Source organism: Clinocottus analis, unplaced genomic scaffold (genome assembly GCF_023055335.1).
Source record: "Clinocottus analis isolate CAN_PGR_092001 unplaced genomic scaffold, fCliAna1.0.p SCAF_13, whole genome shotgun sequence".
NCBI classification, from domain to species: Eukaryota; Metazoa; Chordata; class Actinopteri; order Perciformes; family Cottidae; genus Clinocottus; species Clinocottus analis.
Genome location: NW_027175854.1, coordinates 4,880,809 through 4,904,217, shown reverse-complemented (window position 1 = coordinate 4,904,217; position 23,409 = coordinate 4,880,809). Strand labels below are relative to the sequence as shown.

General features: G+C 41.7%; 1 protein-coding gene across 1 annotated transcript; it reads right to left on the bottom strand.

The window, feature by feature from the left end:
- Positions 1–816: 816 nt before the first annotated feature.
- Positions 817–22,650, bottom strand: fam163ba (family with sequence similarity 163 member B, genome duplicate a). Its single transcript, XM_068574638.1, has 3 exons — positions 21,577–22,650; positions 6,493–6,608; positions 817–3,636 (listed from the first exon to the last, which is right to left on the bottom strand). The coding sequence occupies exons 2-3, from the start codon at positions 6,583–6,585 to the stop codon at positions 3,196–3,198; spliced, it is 534 nt and encodes a 177-aa protein (XP_068430739.1). The 5' UTR covers positions 6,586–6,608; positions 21,577–22,650; the 3' UTR covers positions 817–3,195.
- Positions 22,651–23,409: the final 759 nt, after the last annotated feature.

Sequence of the window (23,409 nt, the reverse complement as noted above, 5' to 3'; positions counted from 1 at the left end):
ATAGGTGTCACGTGACCAGAATGAGCAACGTAACAGAGTTCTGTTACTGTAATAAACAGATTAAAAATGAAAAAAAGCAGTAAATAAAAAATATTAAATTAACAGAGGGATTAAAATAAACAGATGGAATAAAAATATACAGATTTACACCTGTATGCTGTTAGAGAGACACTTATGGCTGCCGCCTGACAATAACAATTACTTTCACTGTGAGTTGAGATGACGAACAGATGTTGGCTTATTAGCTTCATCAACAACAAATAGCCAACATATGTGCCAAGCTAAACAGAGTTGAATTGCTTTTCATTATAGGATGGGCCATTTTTTCATTGCATTTCTAAATCAGCTTATGGTGCATTATGGTCCTCTCTGGTGTCCTAGTTTACTACATGAACATAGGTCTGCAACAGTGTCTCCTGCAGATTCACACTCTTATTTTGAATCAGTTTTACAATTGATTCCTATTGTATTGTAATATCTTCTTATCTTATATCTTTCTGTCAAATTGATCAGTAAACCTTTAGGTTTAACTTCCACGTTTGCTCTGCATGGCTCTGCTGTTTATATTTACCCTGCATTTAGCAGTTCACTAAATAAGATAATCCAGGATGATGCAACATGCTTTAGGTTGAGTCCACTGTTCAACATGTGACAGCATGCAGAAATATAGTCCGGGGAGTCCGGCTCAGGCACATTCTGGTCCAAACGTCCGTTGATAAACCTTTAAATCAAGAGGCAAAAAAGGTGTGGCTTATGAGCCACAAGAACATTGTAATCAACGTTTAGTTTCGGTGAAATGAACAGCAACAACAAAACAGATGAGAAGGATTTTCACACCATTTTATTAGCAACAATGTGTCTGTTAGTTATATGTTAGAAACAAGGACAGAAACATTTCTGCTGTACTGTACTGAGTCTGAAAAAACAGTTGGATCATAAAATAAAGCAAGTAATTAAAATACTGTAGGGAAAAAGCAACACTGCATTTGAATATACACTTGTAATAATATTAATAATTATAATAATACATTTCTCTCATAATTCTTTATGGCACAACATTTCCTGTGCAACTGTCACATCTGTTTAAAGGTAAAAGCAAAGCATTGAGAACTGTGTGTGTGTGTGTGTGTGTGTGTGTGTGTGTGTGTGTGTGTGTGTGTGTGTGTGTGTACGTGCGTGTGTATTACTCATGTTGTGGACATAAATCTGTTCATACAGTCACATTGTGGGGACTCACCTTCCCTTTGGGGACAAAATTCATCTTGCCATAACGTACATTATTACATCATAGGGTGAAGTTGGATAAAGTTAGATTAGGTTCAAGATTAGGATAGGGTTTAGGATTAGGCTGGTATTGGTTATAGTTAGGGTAAATCTCCAGAAAATAAATGTAAATCAATGTAAAGTGAAACCATGACAGTGTGTGTGTGTGTGTGTGTGTGTGTGTGTGTGTGTGTGTGTGTGTGTGTGTGTGTGTGTGTGTGCGCGTGTGTGTGTGAGCATGTATGCCGTAGTGTATTTGCAGGAAAGCACATGTCACAAGAGGATAACTTAAAACAAAATCACTCACTGTTTCGCCCTTTGGGAATAGAAATGAGTATGGTTCCTGATAAAATAATCAGAGAGACAGAAAGAGAAATAGAGAGGGAGTCAATCCAATAAGCTTCAAGCCCCTCACACTACCACAAGCATTTCTTCTTAATATCAAGTATTGAATAACTTCATTCATTACACGTGTGTCTTGTGTCCATAAAAAAAACCCAGCAACTGCTCCTCCAGTCAAACTTGTCTAGCCCAGCACAGGAAACCAAAACAATCCCAAAAAGGAGCTCTCTGAGTACCACAGAAGAAGAGCGACTATTCCTTAGTCCAACGAGTCGGGAGAAGAGAGAGACTGGAGTGTATGCTATGGCCTGTTAAATATTTATAGATGTGCCTTTAAAGGTGAATTAATCTTGAGTCCATGTATCCATATATCAACAAACACAGAGACGGCACAATGAATGAAGAGTCCACAAATTGAAATTTCAGTGAAGAACTTAAAGTGAATATATTTCACTGTAAAGTTAAACGTGTTACTGCTCGGACTGCCACCGGCAACTTGAGTCGGTGTTATAACATTTATCAGTCAAATAAATAATGACAAAAAAGGGTTTGTCACGTCATCTGGTTGGGTCATTCTTTGCATCAGCATGGATTTAAAGGTAAAGTAGCAAATTAATACAATCCCTTCACCGTTTACAATGCATGTTTAAAATGTTATTGCAACCCACCTCTGGGTTCGGAATACATATATTGGTGACATACTGTTTAATAGTATGGAATAAGAGTAATGGTATAACAATTGATCGAGTTACACACACACACGCACACACACACATGCATGCAAGAACACAAATGCTAGAACCCACCCCCCTTTGGCACCTCGTCCACCCTGCCTGCAAGAACACAGAGGTCTACCTCTGCTGAATACTGTACTTACACTTTGTGTTGTCAGCAGGCGCTTAGAGAAACCAGCCTCTCGTCAAACTGGAGACCTCTATGAAAGGATGTGGAAAACAAGCAGGGATTTGTCTGTGAGCCCTTTATGTCGTAAAATATCATGGCCGAAGCTAAGTCTATCTGAAATGTCAGTTAAAATCTCTATAATCTGTAGATGGAGGAACAGACGGATCATCTCATCATAGGAGGGGAACACTGGACTTCTTTAATCATATTAGCAGCTATGGCAGAGAGAAAATCCCTGCCGATTATGTCATTTTGACATGGCAGGCATGTGTATCTTTCAGGCCACGGGTACAAGAGTCCACAGGAAGTAGGGCTACACAAACTTCATCAAACCATAACACAAAATTCATTGTTATTATTACAAAAGAGCTATTGAAAAAAGAAAAGAAAAAAAAAATCAAGAAGTTCACGTCATTAGTAAATTAACAATTTTTAAAGTACTTTAAACTCTATAGTGGCCCAAGTGTAAGGTCCTGGACCTGAGCATAGCATCTTTGAAAATCCTGTCCTGAGAGCCATCTGATTCCTCCATTCCGCGAGAGGTGACCAGTAGAACGAGACCAGACTAGATCAGACCATACTAGACTGGACGAAACTGGTCAAGATGACAAAAAGTCTGACTCGAGCCCAGTTCGGAATGGGCCATCCCAGTTCATTCACGCATGAATTTACACCGAGCTCACCCAGCTAGACATCAGTGCTGATGCTACAGCTGCGGGTGAACATGTCCCTCATGGTGACCGAACGGCCGAGGTTTGGTTTGCGGTAGTTTGAAATGTTCACAGGCACTGGCAGGTCCAGATCCTGCTGCTGGACGCTGCGGTAGCTGATCCGGTCACCTCCGTTCCTCAACCCATCTGGTTGATGGTGGATCTGCGGCTGAGCAGGAGGCTGGAGGTAGAAAGGCATCTCATAGTGCGTACAGGATGGACAGAAGGTCTGTGAGCGTGTTAGTTTCCTGGCCAGTGGAGGGGTGGAGAAAAGGGCGGGGCCATTCGGGATGGAGGATGCGGCGGCCGTCGCCGCCACAATGTTGTGATTGGAGTGGACCGGTGGGAGGCGTGACGTGACAGCAAAGTCTGGCTCCTCCTCCTCCGACTCGGACTCTTCCTTCTTACAGCAATAATACTAGTGGTGGGAGAGAGAGGATGCAGAGCAGAGATGAGGTAAAGGAAGGGAGAGAGATGGGGCAATAGTTTAGGTAAAAAGGTTCCAAATTATGTAAATTGTAATTGGCAAGGGAGAGAACAGGGTAGTTAAAAGGAGACATAACAGAGTGTTAAGGAACAATGAAGAGAAAAATAAAAAAAGGAACGGACATTTATTTACCTGAAATATTAGCATGGCCAAACACAGCCAAACAAATGCTTTGCAAATCAGTTTACGTGCACTATCCGCCCAATAAAGTCTATGCCAGCCTCTATATTTTAATAACTATGGTAATGTGGCACTATTTCACACTGCTTGTAACCACAACTTTAGAGGTTTTGTGCACATTGAGTAGAATTAATGTCAAACAACAAACACTATAAAATAAATGTTGTTTAATATCATGTATCCACACATTTATCAACATGAGATTTAGGTCTTTAGAGCGAGGATGTCTCATAATCTAACCCCAGTTAAGCCTAATTCCCTATCCCACATGGCCCTATAAATGATCATATAGGCACGTGTGCTACAGTATGATGTCAGAAAGGTTTTGTCTCTCGATTATTTATTTTCGTCGTGCCAAATCCAGTTCAAATTACAGTTCAAACAGTGGAAAATTTGGAGTTGCTATTTCTGGTCCACGAAATGTAGCGTACACATTCCTGGCTTCCTGCCAACTAATATGAAAGTCGAAAGGATTATATGATCTCCACTGAATATTACCTTAGTCTTTGTTTGATCTTGGTTTGTATAGTGCTTTTATCCAGGTCCTTTACAATTTGCCTCTCATTTATTCATTCACACTTACACATTCAACCTATTAGCCTATGAGGCCCGAGCCTAACCTTTGGGATCAATTTGGATTAACTCCGTAATTAAACCTGTTGAGCCACTTGCAGGCACCACATGCAGGTCTGAGAGTAAGTTTTACATCCCATAATTAAGGTGGAAAATGTCTCTGGCCCCTGTTCAGAGCTCTTGAATCCCTGTGTAGGACAATTATTTTGCCATAGCCAGATGTTTTTGACATGCATATAAAAGTACAAATCATAACATCTTTTTTTATTTGTTCTGTTGTATTTAAACTTCATTAAGTAATATGTGTTACATTAAAATAGTTATAGTACTGCTCACCCTATTCTGCAGTATTCACTGCCAATATCAGCCCATGTTTTTTTGTTTTTTTTCGTTCTTGTGTATACTAAAGCTAAATAAACTGTCCCCTAAAATGTTTTAAAATTTTAAAATTCAAACCTTTGGTCTGAGTGGGCGTAATGTAAATACACTGAATGTGAAGCCTAGAATTTACACTACAGCTTGTACAGCTACAAGAGTGTGATGTTTCAATAGAATTTGAGTTTGTCAAGCATTAACACACAAAGCTGTTTCATTTATAGTTCCATTTCATTACGGGGCCTGTCTAAGACCGTGCTATAAACATCATAGCACAGTCCCAAAGAAATATGGGCAGCATCATGAGTTTTAAAACACAAAATAATCATAAAACTGAAGTCTGTAAAAGACCTAATGTGAAAAAGGTATTGGATCATATTAATGCAAGAGTAGTCTTGGACATTTTATTCTGGCAGCTTTGGTATAGATAATTCCCCCGAAGTTCCTATTGATCGGTTCATAATTTGGTTCCAAAGATCAAGATCAAGAACTCCTCACTGCCGTTCAGTGAGTTTTTCCGTCATTGATGTTACTTTGAGGAACTTTTACCTGGTCGTAGAAGTTTTAATGTAATACTCTATATGACGTAAACAAGACCATCAGTGAGTGAAACTGGTTATCCTTAAGGTTTGTCATTGGTGCTACCGGGTTGGATTCCCCACAAAATCAGAAAATCATGCAGGTTCACTATAAACTCCTTCAGATCAGGTCTCCAGCAGTGACCAGTGCATCGGGACAGGTCCAGACCCAGACCCAGACCCAGACCCAGACCAGACTTCACTGCTGCCCTCAACCTGCAGTCAGCGCTCGCGCAGGATGTTGAGAGCTCCTCTAGCAGGAACAGAGCTTTTCCTCGCTGCCCGTCCCACCGAGGAGTCAACATCGATACCACACTGCTGGAGACTCAGGTCCTCAGGTCTACCAATGTAATTTGATGCACTTAGATCACCAAAATCAACAAAAAAATCGAAGTTCCTGACGGTAGCTTAAAGTATACACTCTTTATCCACGCTAGCTCGAGCTGGCAATGTCGGTCATTCGGATGGTCTGTCCACCACTTCGGTCCAGACTATTAGTTGGATCACCAAGATATATTTGGAGCAGGCATTCATTTTCCCCTCAGGATGAAATGTATTAGCTTTGGTGAGCCCCTGACTTAACCCCATCATGAGGTCAAAACATTAATTTAGATAAAGAGCTTGGATATAGATTTAGCTCGAGATGCACGCATGACTCTGTAGACTCGTAGCTGTGTTGAATTCTACTTGGTGGGTTTGTTTGTAGTCTTAAAAACAATTCAACAGACTCAGGGGAAATTTGGAGTGTTATGTCTACTATGGGACAAGGAATACACTATTTGTTTTACGTTTTGTCAGAAGATTCTTCGACAGGCTTTATGAGTCTTACAAAAAAGATTTCCATCATTCTCCAATCAGCACGAATCAGACACAGACAATGAATGCTGCTACACTCATCAATGAAAGGTTTTGGTTGAAAACAAATATATATTATTCGAGGTAACTGAAAGTAACAAACCCACTTTCACAGAAAGTTATAAAGCAGTTATATTTATGACTATGAGCAAAGTGCTATCTTCAATGACATCCCTAACTTAAAGCTCTGCAGACTTTCACAGAAAAAAACTGTCTGTGGCCTCACCTGCAGCCTACAGTAGCACAATACTGCGATGATAAGGAGTAATATAACTGTAGCTAGAATTCCACCAGTGATGACCACTGTCCCGGCTGTCATTCGAATGGCTCTCCATCAACACCCTGCAGAGAGCAAGAGGAGGGAAGGAGAGGAACAGAGAGAGAGAAAGAAAGCAGGGGAAAGAGGGGAGAGTAAGAAGTGAGTGTTCAAGGAATGACGGTGGAAAAAGCACACAATTCATCAGCACAGTGGCTTCATTAAGTAGTGTGTGTCATCTCAGTGGTGCTTATTGAATTATCCAGCAGTTAGGAGACATGTAATAATATAATCCTACAAATGCTGCTCATTACATTGACAGGATCTCAGGCTGTAATGTAGAAAAAAAAGGAAAAGTGACAGAGAGGGAACTCAGCACATGATGAGAGGGATATGATGAATAGATATGAAATGGAGAGACCAAATGATGGAGATGATGAAGACGGTGGTGTGAGAGATAGATGGGCAGAGGTGAGACAAATACAGTGGGTAGCTGGAAAGGAAGAGGAGTAGATCAGAGAAAGAGGAGAAAAAGGTAAAACGAAAGAGAAAAACAGGCTGTGCTTCCTAACATACTATTGGTGATGTAAAATTTAGTTTGTTTCAGCTGCATAGTATTGGGTTTTGTGTCAAGGAGAAATGCCCAAATGCACTAAATGGCAAGTGACAGTTAAAGAGAAAAACATAGGAGCATACATACATATATATATATATATATATATATATATATATATATATATATATATATATATATATATATATATATATATATATATATATATATATATATATATATATATGTATAAAACTATTCTCAATTTTGCTCGGATTTAACAATGAGCAGATCGAAAAGAAGTAATAAATGTAAGGTACAAAGTGGACAGAAAGAAAGATCATGACCTTTATTGCATCAATCATCAAGAAACATTTAACCGGACAGCTGGGTGACCTGTGAACTCTGACCTTACATCAGAGGTCACACAAAGACAAATGGAGTTGTTGACCTGAGAAATTTGAGTGCGTATTCAACAATCTCTGCAGAATTACATGGCAGACCTACATTTACTGTCATCTGGATATCTATGTTTATCTTTTTTTTCATGCGATTACATCGACTATTTTTGTTACTGCAAAAATTGCATGTTTCATTTGTTTTTACATATAATTTATTCCAGGTAGTGTAGCTGTCCTTTGTGTGTCCTTATTGTTATTCGGGTGGTCAGAGATACAGTTCAGTTTTACATGCAGATAGAAATGAGCTGGGGTGAGCGCTGCAGACGTCCTAAGAACATTTGCAGCAGTGTGATTGACTTGAGACTGAACTGACCTCATTCTCCGTTTATTAGATCAATGCTCCCCTTTAATTACCTCTTTTCAGTCCCTGCAGCAGCTGGATTACGGGAAGAAGCCTTGAGCCTATTCTTTAAATATCAATTTTACTCCTGAAAGAAGCATAATCACAAACTTTGTAATGCCATTGTAATTGTTAAAAGTAATTATTTTCTCTGCCTTCTCCTTCACTGTTATGTATATGAGGCTGCCACCTAACTGAAGAGTTTGAACACAAAATGTGGTACATTTTGAACGGATAAAACAATGACTACTTAGAGTAACTCATAATCACATTATAACATGAGCATAATTTGCTACTACTGAGAATTATGTTAATTATAAAACACTATTATCTGATACTTGACCTTATGTCATTATAGCATGCTTTATAATGTGCATTACTTTTTAATCTTGCAAATCCACAATGTCCCATATTAACCACAGGAAACGGATTCTCCGAGGCTTCAATTGCATTTCATGCATCGTAATTTGACTTCATATGACCTCCATTCTAGTATTTATTTATATTAAATATTGCTCATCCTCAGGAATTAATTCCAGTTATTCTGAACATTCACTGAGAAATCACTTCACCAAAGCCGTGAATTGTGCATTTCTACAATCCCATAATCTTATAAAGTTGAATTTCCTCCCATCATGTAACCTAACATTGTTGGTGTTGCCATGCCCTTTTGCCCTCATCTTGCAAGCGTCTATATTTTTGTGCAACAATTTCCCCAGAGAATGTTAAAAAAATGTTTATGTATATATATATATATATATATATATATATATATATATATATATATATATATATATATATATATATATATATATATATATATATTTTAAAAAGTCGTCACTTTGTTGCCAGGTTTCGTAACATTCTTATCTATTTTGGGTAAACCCTGCGGACCCTTGACAGATGTGGTCGGAGACTTTTTTCTCTCTTCATTACATCCACAATCTGGAAGTGTCACAGGCCTCCACCATCACACTGCATTGTGGATAATTGCCCGAAACCAAAAATAGGACAGCAGGCTTGTTGCTAAGATATGACTCAATAGTGCAAGCCATTATCAACAGCAAGCACACAGCAGTATGGACCAGTATTGTTCAGATGCAACTCAACTGTGTCATGGACACCTCCTAAAATAGAAATAGTGGAAAAAAAAGAAGCAGGACTGCCTGTCATGGAGCATTGTGAGGTAAACAAAGTTTTGCTACATATCAAGCGCACATTTTTTATCGTCTCTGTTCTAGTTCCCACTATCCATCAACATCCCTCAGCCTACTCACATACACTTTACGATAGTATAGTGTGTTCTATTCACCTAGTGACTGACCACTCTGACCTTCTCACCCTGAAACACCTCGAAACCATGTTGAATTCCTCTGTGGCTAACTTGTCTAAACGATATTAGCGTTCATTGTGATATGTTTCTCCAGAGACGCTCTATGAAGTTAGAATGGATCAGACTGTCTCTGCGGGAGCTATTTGCCCAGTCTACACAACACAACACAGCTCCTCTCCCCTCAGGCTGGAACACAGCTGGACTCTAATCCAATCCGCCGGCCTCACAGTCCACCAAGCAAATCAATATGAAGAAACTGCGAGGACGGAGCATCACCGGGAAATGTGGTGATTTGGGAACATTTCTTGCGTCAGGACAAAGGGAACGGGGATAAGGAGATGCCGAGTTTAAATGTTTGTCTGACACTTCGGTGAAGAGTCATTGATGTAAGAGGCCCTTTTCACAGCAGCCATTTTGGCATGTCATAGCAGCGTAAACACAGGTGCAATTGATAACACTGATTATCATCCCGTTCCATTTAGTGTCACAGCTATTCCAGCGATTCAGCATCTACAGGGCCCGCCCCAGCTTAATGGAACCGTGCGAGATTTGTATCAATTACACCTGTGTTCACCCTGCAATGACATCTACAAATGACTGCTAGGAAAAGGGCCTATATACTGCAGACCTCGAATCAAGTCTTCTCTAATTGCTAAATTAGAGTTTTGTTAAATATCAATAATCCATCTGCTCATAATGATTAACCTAAAGCTGCACTAATCCATACTTTATCCATTTTTTAAATGAACAGTGAATCAAAAACCCCTAGAGAATTATCACCCAACTGTGCCATTGCCCCCATCTGTATTAAGGGTTTAGCATCTTTTAGCTCTTTTTTAGTTGCAGCTGTCTGCCACCTGCTCAGCAACAAACTGATTTAGTGAATAGCTGAGGAAAAAAGTGGAGCATTTAGCAGCAAGAGAGCCAGACATTTACCTCCAAATATTGGATTTATGGCCAAATAGATGGCCAAACACATGACTCCGAATGAGTGTTGTCCTGTTTCCGCTTGATGATATAACGTGAAATAATGTCAATATTGTGTTAACAAATTATTCTACAGTTTCTAAATGGAGAAAACAATTCCTGATTTACAGACACAACAATACAGTCAGATACCCTAGCATTTCTTACCCAAAGCAGTTATTTCCAAACAATTAATACAACCGATGAGATAAGTTTTTGTTGATACTGGCATAGAATTTCAAAAAGACCAAACATGGTGGTGGTATTGAAATGTTTCTCTACAAAATTGGGGCTACTCCTTAACGCCTAGCCCTTCTCTAAGAAGTGCACACATAGAATAGTGTAACGAAAACACACACGATACATATTGCAGAGATACACCACACACACAGCAACGTGGGAGAATATAGAGCGTGCATATGATGTCTCCGCATTACAAAAAAAAGACTCAAAATCTTGACTAGCTTGTAGATACAGCCAATGTACACAACCAGTGACACAAGAAAAGTAATTACTCCTCTCTTAACCATTCTCCAGTGGGTGTATACACACACACACACACACACACACACACACACACACACACACGTCAGAGACATGTACAAGCAGCATTAGTTACTTTACAGGGAAGGCAGACAGTGTTTATTCTCTCAGGGCTCCCTTAAGCAAGAACAGTGTGTGAAAGATGTATTGCAGCAAAGCAGCACACAGTGTTAATTATTTAACCACACAAACACACACACACACACACACACATACACGCATACACACACACTCACTCAGGCTTGCAAACACGCATGTCAGACTTCATCGTGACATAAAACTGGAGAAAGGCAAGCATGTCTGTTCAGCTCCTTTAGCTGGTGTTCGTTCACAGGAATGACAAGAGGTTAAGAAGAAGAAGAAGAAGAAGAAGAAGAAGAAGAAGAAGAAGAAGAAGAAGAAGAAGAAGAAGAAGAAGAACAAGAAGAAGAAGAAGAAGAAGAATACCAGTGGGCACCCGCACACAAAAACACACACTAACACTCACATGCAATAATTTTAGTACTCGCTAACATGCTCAGACAGTGGGCTTTGGAATGAATTGCCACGCTTTGATGAAACATGGCAGGGATCACAGCAGAGGTCTTGCTAGGAATAATGGCTGTTGACAGGCTTTCAGTAGAATGGGGGAGAAGCACAGAGTAGGTGGTGGATTCGAGTCGTACACAAGAGACAACAACATGCCCCGAGAACAACGGGATGAGCCTTATTACCGCTGTCGCTGTCAAAGAGTGATTTCACACATATATTTGCCGCCATATCCAAAGACACAGTCCACATGCATGGCTCGCTAAGGATTGACACAAGCGCCACTTTTATTTTATCTGTGTTTAAAATGTTTAGTGAGTGAGGTCCTTCAGAGTGCTACGGTTTCTCTGCCAGGTGTTAGTTTTCAAGCTCATGAACAATCTTTGATAATAGAGCACCGAACTGATAATACCAAGAAACCTTCTTCGGGACAAAAGCAGTTTGATTACAGCTCTTTGTCCTCGATTAGTCTCCTCTCTTAAAAATTGTGCAATCAAAGAGTATTCAACTAGTGTTCGCAAAAAAAAATATTAACAACATCCACCTACAGTGTGTATCATCTCATCAGAGGACATTTTTAATTGAATACAGATTTCCATTATGCAACATTTATCACGTCTACCATCACTTACATGTTGATGTGTGATCATGAGGGTGATGCACCATTATGAAGACAAAGGAGCGCCACTGTGACCCACTTTGTACACTCCATTAATGTTCCTTCAGAGCACAACCTGTCCTGCTGTGATATGCTGGCGATACAGATGTGCAGATTTAAAGGAATAGTTTGTTCCTTTAATTTGTTGCCTGTTTGCGTTCTTGCTTTGAGTTAAATGAGATGATCATTGACACCACTTTAGTGTTTGTGAGTCAAGTGTAAATCTACTGTAAAGCCAGGTTGTGGTTAGCTTAGCTTAGCATGAAGGCTGGAAGCAAAGGGAACCGGCTAGCTCTCTGAAGTTATCTCTAAGGTTCACAAAAAATCGACATATCACTAGCTGTCTTTATGCTAAGCTAAGCGAATAGCCTCCTGACCCAAGCTTGACTACGGTTAGGCGTATTTATCTTTTCATTCGTGACGTCCCTTGAGGACTTTTCGAATGGAAAGGATTTATTTTCAGAGGGTTTTCACTGGAAATTGTTTAGATTCTACATTAGCACAAAAACAATTAAGAATTGTTATTGATGTTAAAGTTCTAATCCAGTTGATTTGCTAAAAAATATATATTCTGAACGCATACATACAATAACATTTTGAGTACAAATGATACTAAAGCCTGAAGTTACAAAATGAGCTGAACCACTGATGTGATGGTGCAACATTGATTTGACTGGATGTGTATATATTTATTTTGTTTTTAACCTACACTAAGCCTCAATGCAAGCAGTAATATAAACCCGCAAAAGCGTACAAATTCCTCCTTAAGCCTTGTCATAATATTGTCCTGTCTGGCTGCACTGGCCCCGGCTGCAGCAGCCCTTGATTCTTCCTCTCAGGCTCCTGGCTCACCCTGTTCCAGCATAATGTTTCACAACGCATACAAAAAAAAAAAAATCTCTTCACAGCCGTTTCTTTGTGTCCCTGCACTCAACTCCTACCTCGTTCCTCCACTGAAAAGCACTGACAAGCTTAGCTCACCCCCAACTCCGACCTTGAATCAGGTACCCGGGAAATCCCAAATGCTGTAGGAGTTAGAGAGAGTTTGGGGTTGCAGATGCGGATGAAGCAAACACAAGAACCAGTTTTCTCGTGTAGCCATGATTGGAAACAAGGAGTAGTTTTATCCCTTTCATTACCCTGGAAACATTTCCGTAATTAGTGCCCCTCTGTGGATGATACATCATACAAATGGCTCTCGGCTAGTATGAATATAGCACCACGAGGACATTTGAAAAGAAATAAATGGTGACCTGGGGGTCTTTTCATTTAATTACACAGCTCACTAAATGTCCCTCATCCATCTGAATGACCTTGCTTCGTTGCTCTTCCAGTTCAAATTGCATGCTGATGTAATGTAACTTTAAACGTGATATGCATGCACTGGAGCCGACGGAGCATGCCCTTCCCTTGTCCACGACATCCTGTATTTTATCCTTTTTTTTTCCCCCCCTCTGCAGTCCCAATCTATTTTTAGGAATATTTGATAATGTCATGGCACTATGATATTGTAAAACTGTAGAAAATTAAGCCTGTCCAAAAGTTCTTCATGTGCAGAATTTCCCAAAAATGCCACTTTAGGTTTTGTCTCAGTTTGGGATTTCACCTCTGTAGTTAACAAGAAATAACAGTGCAGGCAAAACCAAACGTGTTCCAAATGCAATATTTCAGTGAAGAACCTCTGCAAGTCAGTTCTCTCAAAGTTACAATGTCCTTTATTCTGCCCCCTTTCCCTCTCAGCTATAAATCTCTTTGGACTAATGTAAAAGGGATTTAGCATGCATAATCGGTATGGGATGTACTATAGCTGTCACCTGTATTTACCCGAGTCCCTGGAGGAAGTATAGTCAGCTCTACTGTTTTGTACAGAAATGTAATGGAAGATGGATTGTTTCCCAGTAATCGACTCCTGGAGAAAATCAAGTTAGGGGGAAGCTTTTCTGAGTAGCCTCAGTGCTCACATGATCCCATGCAAAAGAAGAGATGTTCATGTGTGTGTGTGTGTGCAATGTGGCAGCAGACAAACTTCCCCATTTCGCTGCACTTTTAAAAGGGGACAATGCCTCTTTCACTTTGAACTGTCTAATTTTAAACTGTAGATAAAAATATAACACAAACATATTTTTAAAGGTTGTCAGCTATCGATCCGTCAGTCTGCGGGTACATTATTTTTTGACAAAATTGTCCTCTCCCCGGAATGATGGAAGAAAATGAGCTTTCACTTTCAAATCATCTCAAAATAATTGCATATAATCACATTTTGTCAGTCTGCCATTGCACTTCCTGCTCCTCCCCTCTGCCATGTCGTGTTCCACCCTCTGCTGTGCAAATAATACCACTAGTCTGTGTGTGACAGGCTATAATCTTGGCACCAGCAGGGGCCGAAGTTGGCTCAGAGATATAACCGTTCTTTGAACTTCACCGTTGATGGATTGAACGGCAGTTCTTAGCCTTGAAACTGAGTGATGCAAGCAGTGAAAAAGTGTTCTCAGCACACTTTAGCTTTTGTCGTGAAAATAGGTGGACTTATGGGCTGATGTTCGAGGGTTTTAAAAGACATTGATTGTTACTATATTAAATTAATGAATATTTACATTTGTCCAGATATAATGAGCGAGTTTAATCACTGACAATAACAATGCTGTTTTACAGAGCACACAGACATTCTAGAGACGTAGGTCTGTACACAGTATCACACTGCTGTGATACTGTGAAGAATCAGCCGCTGATCACTCGTGTCAAGTGTTGGAATCACCGCAAAAGCTACAGCCAGGTCAGCTGCACAGGCTCAATGATGGATGGCCAAGCGGCAGCGGATGGATGAGTGTCAGCGTGGTGCATCGAAGCCATTAGATACACATGGTAATGAAGCAACAATTGCAACCAACGCACTGCATGGAACAGAGGTAGTGGAGACTATAGATACGATGTGTGCAGACCTTTGTTTAATATGCAAGTCATAGTTAAGGCAAGTCCACAAACGTGTTTGTCTGTGAGTGAGTGTCCTTTTCAGGTGAGCAGAGAAGTAATATTTTATGCCAGAGAGCAAACTATGTATATCACCTCCTCCTAACACACACACACACACACACACACACACACACACACACGCACACACACTTCCAACAACTTCACTCTAATAGCATGGATAGTTGCTGTTTCTGCTTAGCGCCACATAAATGTAAACGACAAGAGCGGAGCTACAACTCGACAGCACATTTCAGGGCCCCGCAGAAATTAACTGCTGTTCACGACAGAATATCAGTCTGTCGAGAGATGCAAACTCTCTGCACTGTTTTGTTCTTTCATATTAAATAATAGCAATAAGGCACGCCATCTCTCGGCACGTTCCGCTCACCCTCGGCAGCATGTCAGTTTGTGCTCAGAGTGCATTTTATTCGAACTGAACAGGATCATAACAGTAGCAGCTGCCTGCCACTGGTCCACTCCTGGTTTACAAGTTCAGTGTCAGTCAAGTGTGCGCCAGAGAAATTGCAGTGACAGAGCAGACAGTCTGTTGTGACACTCAGAGCTCCGTTAGGACCTTGTGGTATGAAACACGCTAACCATGATACCGTGCTGAGTCTCCCCCTATGACTGCTTAAGACGGTATTACAAAACACTCCAAAAATAATGAGAAGCAGAGCCCTACACTGCATGCACGCTCTCTCTCTCTTTCACACACACACACAGACACACACACACCTTTCCTCAGGCTACATGGTCTGCTGAGGGTAATACACTTCCCTGAAATAAATGTAATTCCTTTACGTCTTTCTGAATTAGATAAGACACCATTAAATTACATTTGCTCCTTGACACTTGACAATGAGATTATTCAAATGTTCCTCACTTTGCTTACTTTCCCCAAGCAACAGCATGTCACACATCATTTTAGCTCTGGGTAGACGACTGGTTGGCTTAGTTAGGTTGGGACGTTTAGTGGAAACGCATTTTGAAATGTGTCTCAGATAATCTGCCAAATTGACATATATGACATAAAGGCGTGTGAGGCGTAAGGCCATGTTGACACAAACCAATTTTGCTTTTCAATCTGCACAAACAGAAAAGTGGGCTTAAAGAATGTCGTTCTAATAAGCAGCTTGTCGGGTTTGCAGAAAAGTGAATCAAACTAAGATTGAATGCTGTATTATGAAAGAATTGCACTAAATGTCCTTGGTTGCATTGTGTTGTACCTTTCCAATGACACGGTTTGCTTTGGGCACATCTCCATGTTCCTTTAGAGTTCTCATACAGTAGTTCACATTAAAAACCAGAGTCATACTCTTTCCTTTTTCAACGTTTGCAGCCAGTCCACTCAGAAAGGACAACCTTATTGGCACCCTGCCAGTTGCATACTTTTCTTTTATCTTTCCCTGGGCCCTTTCTCTGTCTTTTTAGCATCTCCTCCCATTTGCTTTGCCGCCTTTGTCTCCCTCTCTGTTCTCCGCCACTCTTACTCTCCGTCTGTCCAGCTGAAGTCGGCTGCCTTAGGGGGCACAGGCAGGCCTCTGTTTCAAACACCGCTTTCAGCGGCAGTGCCACTCACAAGCCAAGACAGCCCCTCTGACTTAGGGACTGATGGATCCCGCTGTGCGTCACTTTGCATATTCAAAGCCAAGTGTGTCAGGCAAACATAGTATTTACAAGAAGTCACACAACTCACAAGAGTCTCAGGAGAGTCAGACTTTACTACGTATGGGAGGCCCTGATGAAATAATCACACAGCTGTAGCACACTGTGTAATGAAATGTGATAGATTATATCCACAGATACATAGAAACATTTGCACAAATGACTAAAATGTTTACTTTTACCTGACAAAAGCCTCTAGTGGCAGTGCAAATTACAACAAATGTCTTGAGGAACAAAGGGGCGGATGTAATGTTGTTTGGCACATCCTGTTTTCTACGAGTAGTGAATGTTGGCTTCATCTGACCTTTCCCTATACATACTTATGTATATTTTGTAACAAAACCTTTAACAAACCTCTGCCAGTGAAAGTCAGAGCGAGAGAAACAAACAATAAAACATCAAATGCATGATATTTCTAGGATTGTGCTTGATAGAGAGATACGAAGATATGACTCTTTGCATGTGTCTACGGCATATGTGTGTGCTTTTAAAGGTCTAAAGGTCCACGCAGGAGCAGCACTAGACATGCATGTCAACATGAAGGACGCAGGTAAGACAGTAGAGAAGGCTGAGATGGAGCGATACAGGGAGTTCACAGGGGGGGAAAAAAGCCACAAAGCCAGAGAAGATGCTGAAAGAAAGGATGAAAAAATGGAGAAGTGGTTAACAAAAGGCAGCAGAGGGCACCTTTGTCCTTGATGAAACGTAAACATTTCATTAAGCTTACATTACGCTTTTATCCGAAGTGACTTGCATTTCTTGCTAAAGGACACATCAACATGGATCAGCAGAGCCAGGATTTGAACCACGACCCTCTGACAGAAAGACTGGAATGGTAACCACTGACTCACCCCGTAAAGATAATTGACCAAAATATTCTAAAAGCTCAAAGCTGATGATTGTTTGGGTGTTTGTGCTAATGGTCAGTGCTCCAGAGGCAGAGGAGTGTTTTAAAGTAGGAACAGGTCTTCAGTTACTATGGCGACAGGGCTATTACAGACTGACATTTAACCGTTGCCTTTTCTGTGTCTCGAGTGGGCGGTTTACGCTTGAAAGTTCTAGCCGTATTGTACGCGAAGCAACTTTCCCCGGCTCACTCACTGTATGCTAATCTGTAAGCTGATACGACATAAAGCACAAAGCAGTCATGCAAGATGCAGAGATGCATAATGAGATACGGCACATTGGAAAAAGAGGAATTTATGAATGAGAATCTCTCCCCTCATGTGCGTTTCTGTTGCGATCAACGCTCATGGCAGAGTACGCCACGACCTTGCTGAGCTTGCTCGTTCTTGAATTATTTTCGCTTCATCAATTTCCAAAGGGACCATGTCAACGTTTGCGGCTTTTTAGTCTCAGATTTAATATTATACAGTTAAACTAGGCTGTTCCCGTAATGAGCTTGTAGGTTTGGGTTATAAAGTTTGTAATGAGAAGGCCTGGAGGCTCATTTGGGATCTACTGCATATCGTAGGTTCTACTACAAACAGACGTAATGCAAATAGTAAACTCTTAGCCATGTGTACCATTTCTCTTTATAAACACACAGGCCATTTTTTTTGTAGCTGACAACGTTTTAGCAAATCCAATAGGATATGTGGAAACACAGCAACAGCTTGATAAGGACTTCCACACTCTCCCCACATTTTCTTACATATTTAAAAGTTCAAACAAAAGTCACTCTTTAAATGATTTTGTTTTAAACAACTATTACTCTTCGCAGTACTACCTGTAGGATGAACTTTGTCCTCGCCTTCTGGCCAATGAAAGGATCGTCTATCTTGGACATTTCATGTGTTTTCACCGCCTTTGAAACTGATTAATTACAATCTTTTTGATGTTCTGACTGCTCATTTGCTTGCCCTAATTGTGAAGTGTGTCTACCTCGTGATGTCATTTGTGCAATTAAGTTGCTGAGTAAGATGTTGTAAACATAATATAATGATGACCGAAGCATGACGATGGAAATAAGGCCCATCTTCAGAAAAATAACACAGTTCATCATGAGAAGCCACAGGAACATGCGATAATGAAGCTGCCATGGATGAGGTACAACAAGGGATGGACTCCCAGCTTGTCTTCTGCTGCCATTTCTCCTCACCCTCTTCCTGTTTGTCTTCCCCGCCTCCCTCACCTCCCTTACTCTTTGCACTGAGCTTCAGTTTTTTTTACAATCACTCATTGGGATGAGGGCGTGTGCTCGCGCCAAGCAGGCGTGTTTTGGTTCTGTTGTGTGCGTGGGAATCCATCTGTGCGTGAGCGTGATGTGTGAGCATGTCAGGGTGTAGCTGCGATGGAGAGAGCGGAGCATGTTGCCGAAGAGGGAGGGGAGGAGAGACGGGTGGAGGAAGGGACAAACGGGTGGTGACTGTTTAACATGATCATTGAGCAGCCGTATTCCCTTCCCCCCAGTCTCAATCCATCCACTCCGCTTCTCCCATTTCCTCTTTATCTCGACCAGCTGAGCTATCATGACTCCCTTTTCCCGGTTGTGCATTTTAAAGGTAATTAGGCTGATATGTGAGCGCACTTTAAATGACCAGAACAAAAAAAAAACAGGAGTGGATATGCTGCCTCCGTAATTGCATTCACTCTTATGTGGCCGTGCTGAAACCTGCATCTCTTCCTCCTCCTCTTCACAGCCCCTCTCTCCCTATTTCACATGCCTTCTTCTCCCTACACCTTTCTTAATCTTCTTTTATCAGCCATCTGTCTTTGAAATTTGCTTTCTTCCATCCCACTCATCTGCTTGTCCTTCAACTCCCTCGCTCTCTCTCTGTCTGTCTCCTCCACATCTCCCTCCTGCTGTAATGAGTGAGAGGCTGGGAGACCAGCAGCAGCAGCAGCAGCAGCAGCAGCAGCAGAAGCAGCAAGCAGAAGAGAAACACACAGTCACTCATAGTCACGCTCCAACGGACACTTGAAAGAGTGTGCGTGTGTGTGTGTGTGTCTCTGTGTGTGTGTGTGTGTGTGTGTGTGTATGACTGATCTCCCAGGGGGCCAAGGTTGTTTCGAGGGTCACGGAGAGGAAGTCGCCATGGGAACACAAGTCCTGTCTAGTCTTTCATTGTTGTCGGCCCTCTAAAAGCACAATATGCGTTTGCATGTGAATTCATGTTCTTAGAAGTGCACAACATGAATGAAGTCCCAGTTCTTATTCCCTATACCCGCGTTAAGCCATACTTACTGTGTTAAACTATATAATATGTTACGATATGCGATGATATGGTATGGAGTGTTTAAAATGTTGATGCTACAACAAAGGCAACAAACTGACCATGACTTAGAAAATCAGCAGCACTGACATAGGCACATAATTCTTCGTAGCTCAGTGAACAGCCACACAGCAGAGCACTCCCTGGTATCAATCTGAGTAAATGTGCAACCTTCAGCCCTCTTTGCCCGCGGGAAATTAAAGGGAAGACCTACATTAACCATCTAAGGTGTTGGGACACAACGAGCCTCCAGAGCCCTTCTCTAACTATACTGGAGGGATGAACACCATTCTGCCAAAATATATATCCTCCACTTGGTGTTTTGATGATGGCGCTGGAGAGCATTGAGATATGGCGACTGTGAGGTCTTTAGCAAAAGGGTCCCATCATATCCATGCCTCCAGTGACCCCTCGTGCCCCGCGGGGAAGCATCTGCATCGATGTTCTCCGCTCATTTCTACTTTGTCATACAGCTGTATGTAATGCTAATAATTGTTGAGATCTGGTAAGATTTGATTTCCAACTTTTTAGTGAATTCATTGCATTCAGGGAGGTAAGCTAAGGGAAACAGTCGCAATATATGACGTGAGAATAATTCACCCCAAATCACGTCTGCTGATACACAAGCACAGTAGAGAATAATACACATTATACCTCCATTGGTAGCTTAAGTGCACAATGGAGCCTGAGCTGAGGCTTAACTTTGCCCTGAAACAGCACAGAGGAGTTCTGCTTCTCTCACAGGAAGGTTTGTTGTTTGACTCTTGTAGTAAAATAAACAACACATCATCAGTAACTTATCCTAAGAACATGAATATGTTAAATACAATGTTTGGACTTTTTCTCTCTCAGCAAATGATCCCCAAGAATCTTAAGATCCATCCTTTTACAATAACACCTCATAACTATTCACAAGGTTGCTTTAGACACATGAACTACAGAGGTCAAGAGTTATCACCAGGTGGGTTGTGCTCCCTCTGTCTTCTACCCTTTAAATACGTACGCAGCGATGATTTGATCTTCTGAGCGGCTTGATGGTTCACATGTGAGCTGAACAGCGATTTCTTCCTCCACCGAGTGTTTATTTGTGTTTCCAAAACACGCAGTAGGTGGTGGGTTGCATCCGGAAATATTTTTGTCCTTTCCACATTTAGAGGTATGTTTTCTGGGTGTTGTATGGCCGTAATGCTGCTTGAGATGCATTTCCTTCCTGCCTAAAAATATCTGGAGCGAACGGTTTGGATGTGACCATGGCTAACAGTTGGTGACAGTAGCTGTGGCTCACGAGCCATGCTGTTTTGTCAGCATGTGGCAAGCCAGGCGAGCCAGCGAGTCTGTCATACAAAGCTCTGAACCTCTCCCTTCCTCCTTTATCCTCTCCTTCTCATCAATCTCTGCGCCTATTTGTGTATCTAAAGCTGTTGCATATCCACTACTGTATCATGGTGTAATTCAAGCTTCTCGAAACACACTCTATATATCAATATTGGGTACATGGATGTGAATTATCAATGTTCTGGGTGAAATAATGTATTAAGAAAAGCCGGCTGTATGACAAGTCTGGATCTGTCCATGGTGCTGAAACAAGAAACTCATACAGCACTTTGCTTCTTAGCCTAAGTCTGTTGGTCAATCTGTCTCTCACTGTCTCCACAATTAATCACATTTATTTTCTAACAAATATAACAGACAACTTCTCAACTGCATTCATGACTCAACAAGCAGATGTATCCGTAACACCGGCGTAACAATAAACAGCAGATGGGTGAATGAATAGACCATGAAGACAATACGTTTTTTCTTTAAAAGGGAAGACTCTTACCTCCAGAGATAAGTGGAATTCACCGGGTCACATTTAGGGTAGTGGCGGCTCCGTGGAGCTCAGGTCCCGACCTCTGCTGGTTGTAGTTTGTGTCGACCTCAGTCACTGAATAATGAGACCAATAGCAAAAAAAAAAAAGCCCCAGTGTCAGCAAAGTAATCAGCAAAACACTGGAGTGCCAGCTATCGAAGTAGAGATGGAGCTGACTTGAGTCGAAATAAACCAAGCTGGGCCTGATCCTCTTTAGTTCATCAAAATAAAAAAAAGGCAAAATATCACATGTGTCCTTTGCAAAATATTCGTATTCTTTGTTGCCAGACTACTTTTCCAGACACATTCTGGATATTCGCATGCCAAACATTCTCTGTCCAATTCCAGACTCGCAGAAAGACAACTGAAAAAACACCCCAGAGACGAGAAAAACGCTCCGACAACAATCTCTTTGGAAAGATGTGCCGGCCACGCGCAGTTCCATCCACCGCTTGTCTGGACTTGTTTGAACAGCAGAGACTGGTTCACCAACGCTGCCCGCAAAATTCAACACTCCTACGCAAACATCATCATCAGCCTCAGCAGCGTGTGTGTTGGAGGAGGAGACGGGGAGATTGAAAATCTCGACATCTTCATTTCAACAACCAGTTTCCCCCCCTCGTCCGAGGAGGTCGAGGTCAGATATTTGCTGTAGCGCTGCTCCGGGTTCCGCCACCAATGGACGCGCGACTTGTTTCTTCTTCTTCCGTTTCAATTCTTCCTATCAATCTATTTCTCTATCTCCTTCCTCCCGCCAGCGCGTTTCTCTCTTTGCGCCCCATGTTTGGCGAATAGCAAAGCCCGGCCAGTCGCTCCGGGGCTCCAAAGTGTCTGCAGTTTGCTGGTTGTAGAGAGAGAATAACGGCTACAGCATATTTCACGCACGGTTGTTGTTGGAGCTTCGCTGATTTCCGCAGAGCGACGTCCGGAGCGCTGCGCGAGGGACGAGTGTCTCATGCGCTTTGCATTCAGAGGTGGCTCCTTAGTGGCTGCGGAACCAGTGAGTGAACGCAGCCTGGAGTGTGCAGCCAGAGAGAGATGGCGCTTTAGTCACGGGCTCAGAGTGGCTGGAGGTGCTAGAAGAGAGAGAGAGAGAGGAGACAGGGGGGTGGCTGTGTGTGAGTGTGTGCGGGACTTAAAGGCTGGATCTTTAGTTCGGGGATGTGGCGAGACATTTTCATCACATGAAGAAAAAATAGAATGCTGTGTCAAAAGGTCAATATCACAAGTTTGGAGAAATAGCAGGGGGGGGGGGGGAAAGTGCCACAGGGATGAAGTGGAGAGAGGAAGAGTCTGTCCTCAGTCAAACTCTGCAAATCAACCGCGGGCCGTCAGACACTGCAGCCAAAATCCGAGAGATCACTCTCTCCTCATTGCTGCACTGGAGACCAGAAGCTGGTGCAGCATTTCATGAAGATTCATTAAGCTTTCCTCTTCCAGTTGCAGCAGTGAATCACCTAAGGTATATGCATGTGTGACAGCCAACTCTATAAAGATAATTAAAATATTCCACCTGTCCTCTGCCCAAGGTTCGGCCAAGGTGGAAAAACAAACTGTCCCTCTGTCTGGCACAAAGGGTTCATTGAATCCCATTAGCACCACGGACGCAATTGTCCCTGGAAGGATACTTTTTCACTAGTTTATCTTCATCCATCTTTCTCTCTCATCCATCTTCATCATCTCTGGCTCTTTACTCATCATCTCCTCTTATTATCCAATCCACCCGTACAACGGCTTGCCTATCCCGTTCAGATCAGACGAGGGGGCAGTTTGAGGCAACGTTAAGAGTAGCAGTGTGAGTTT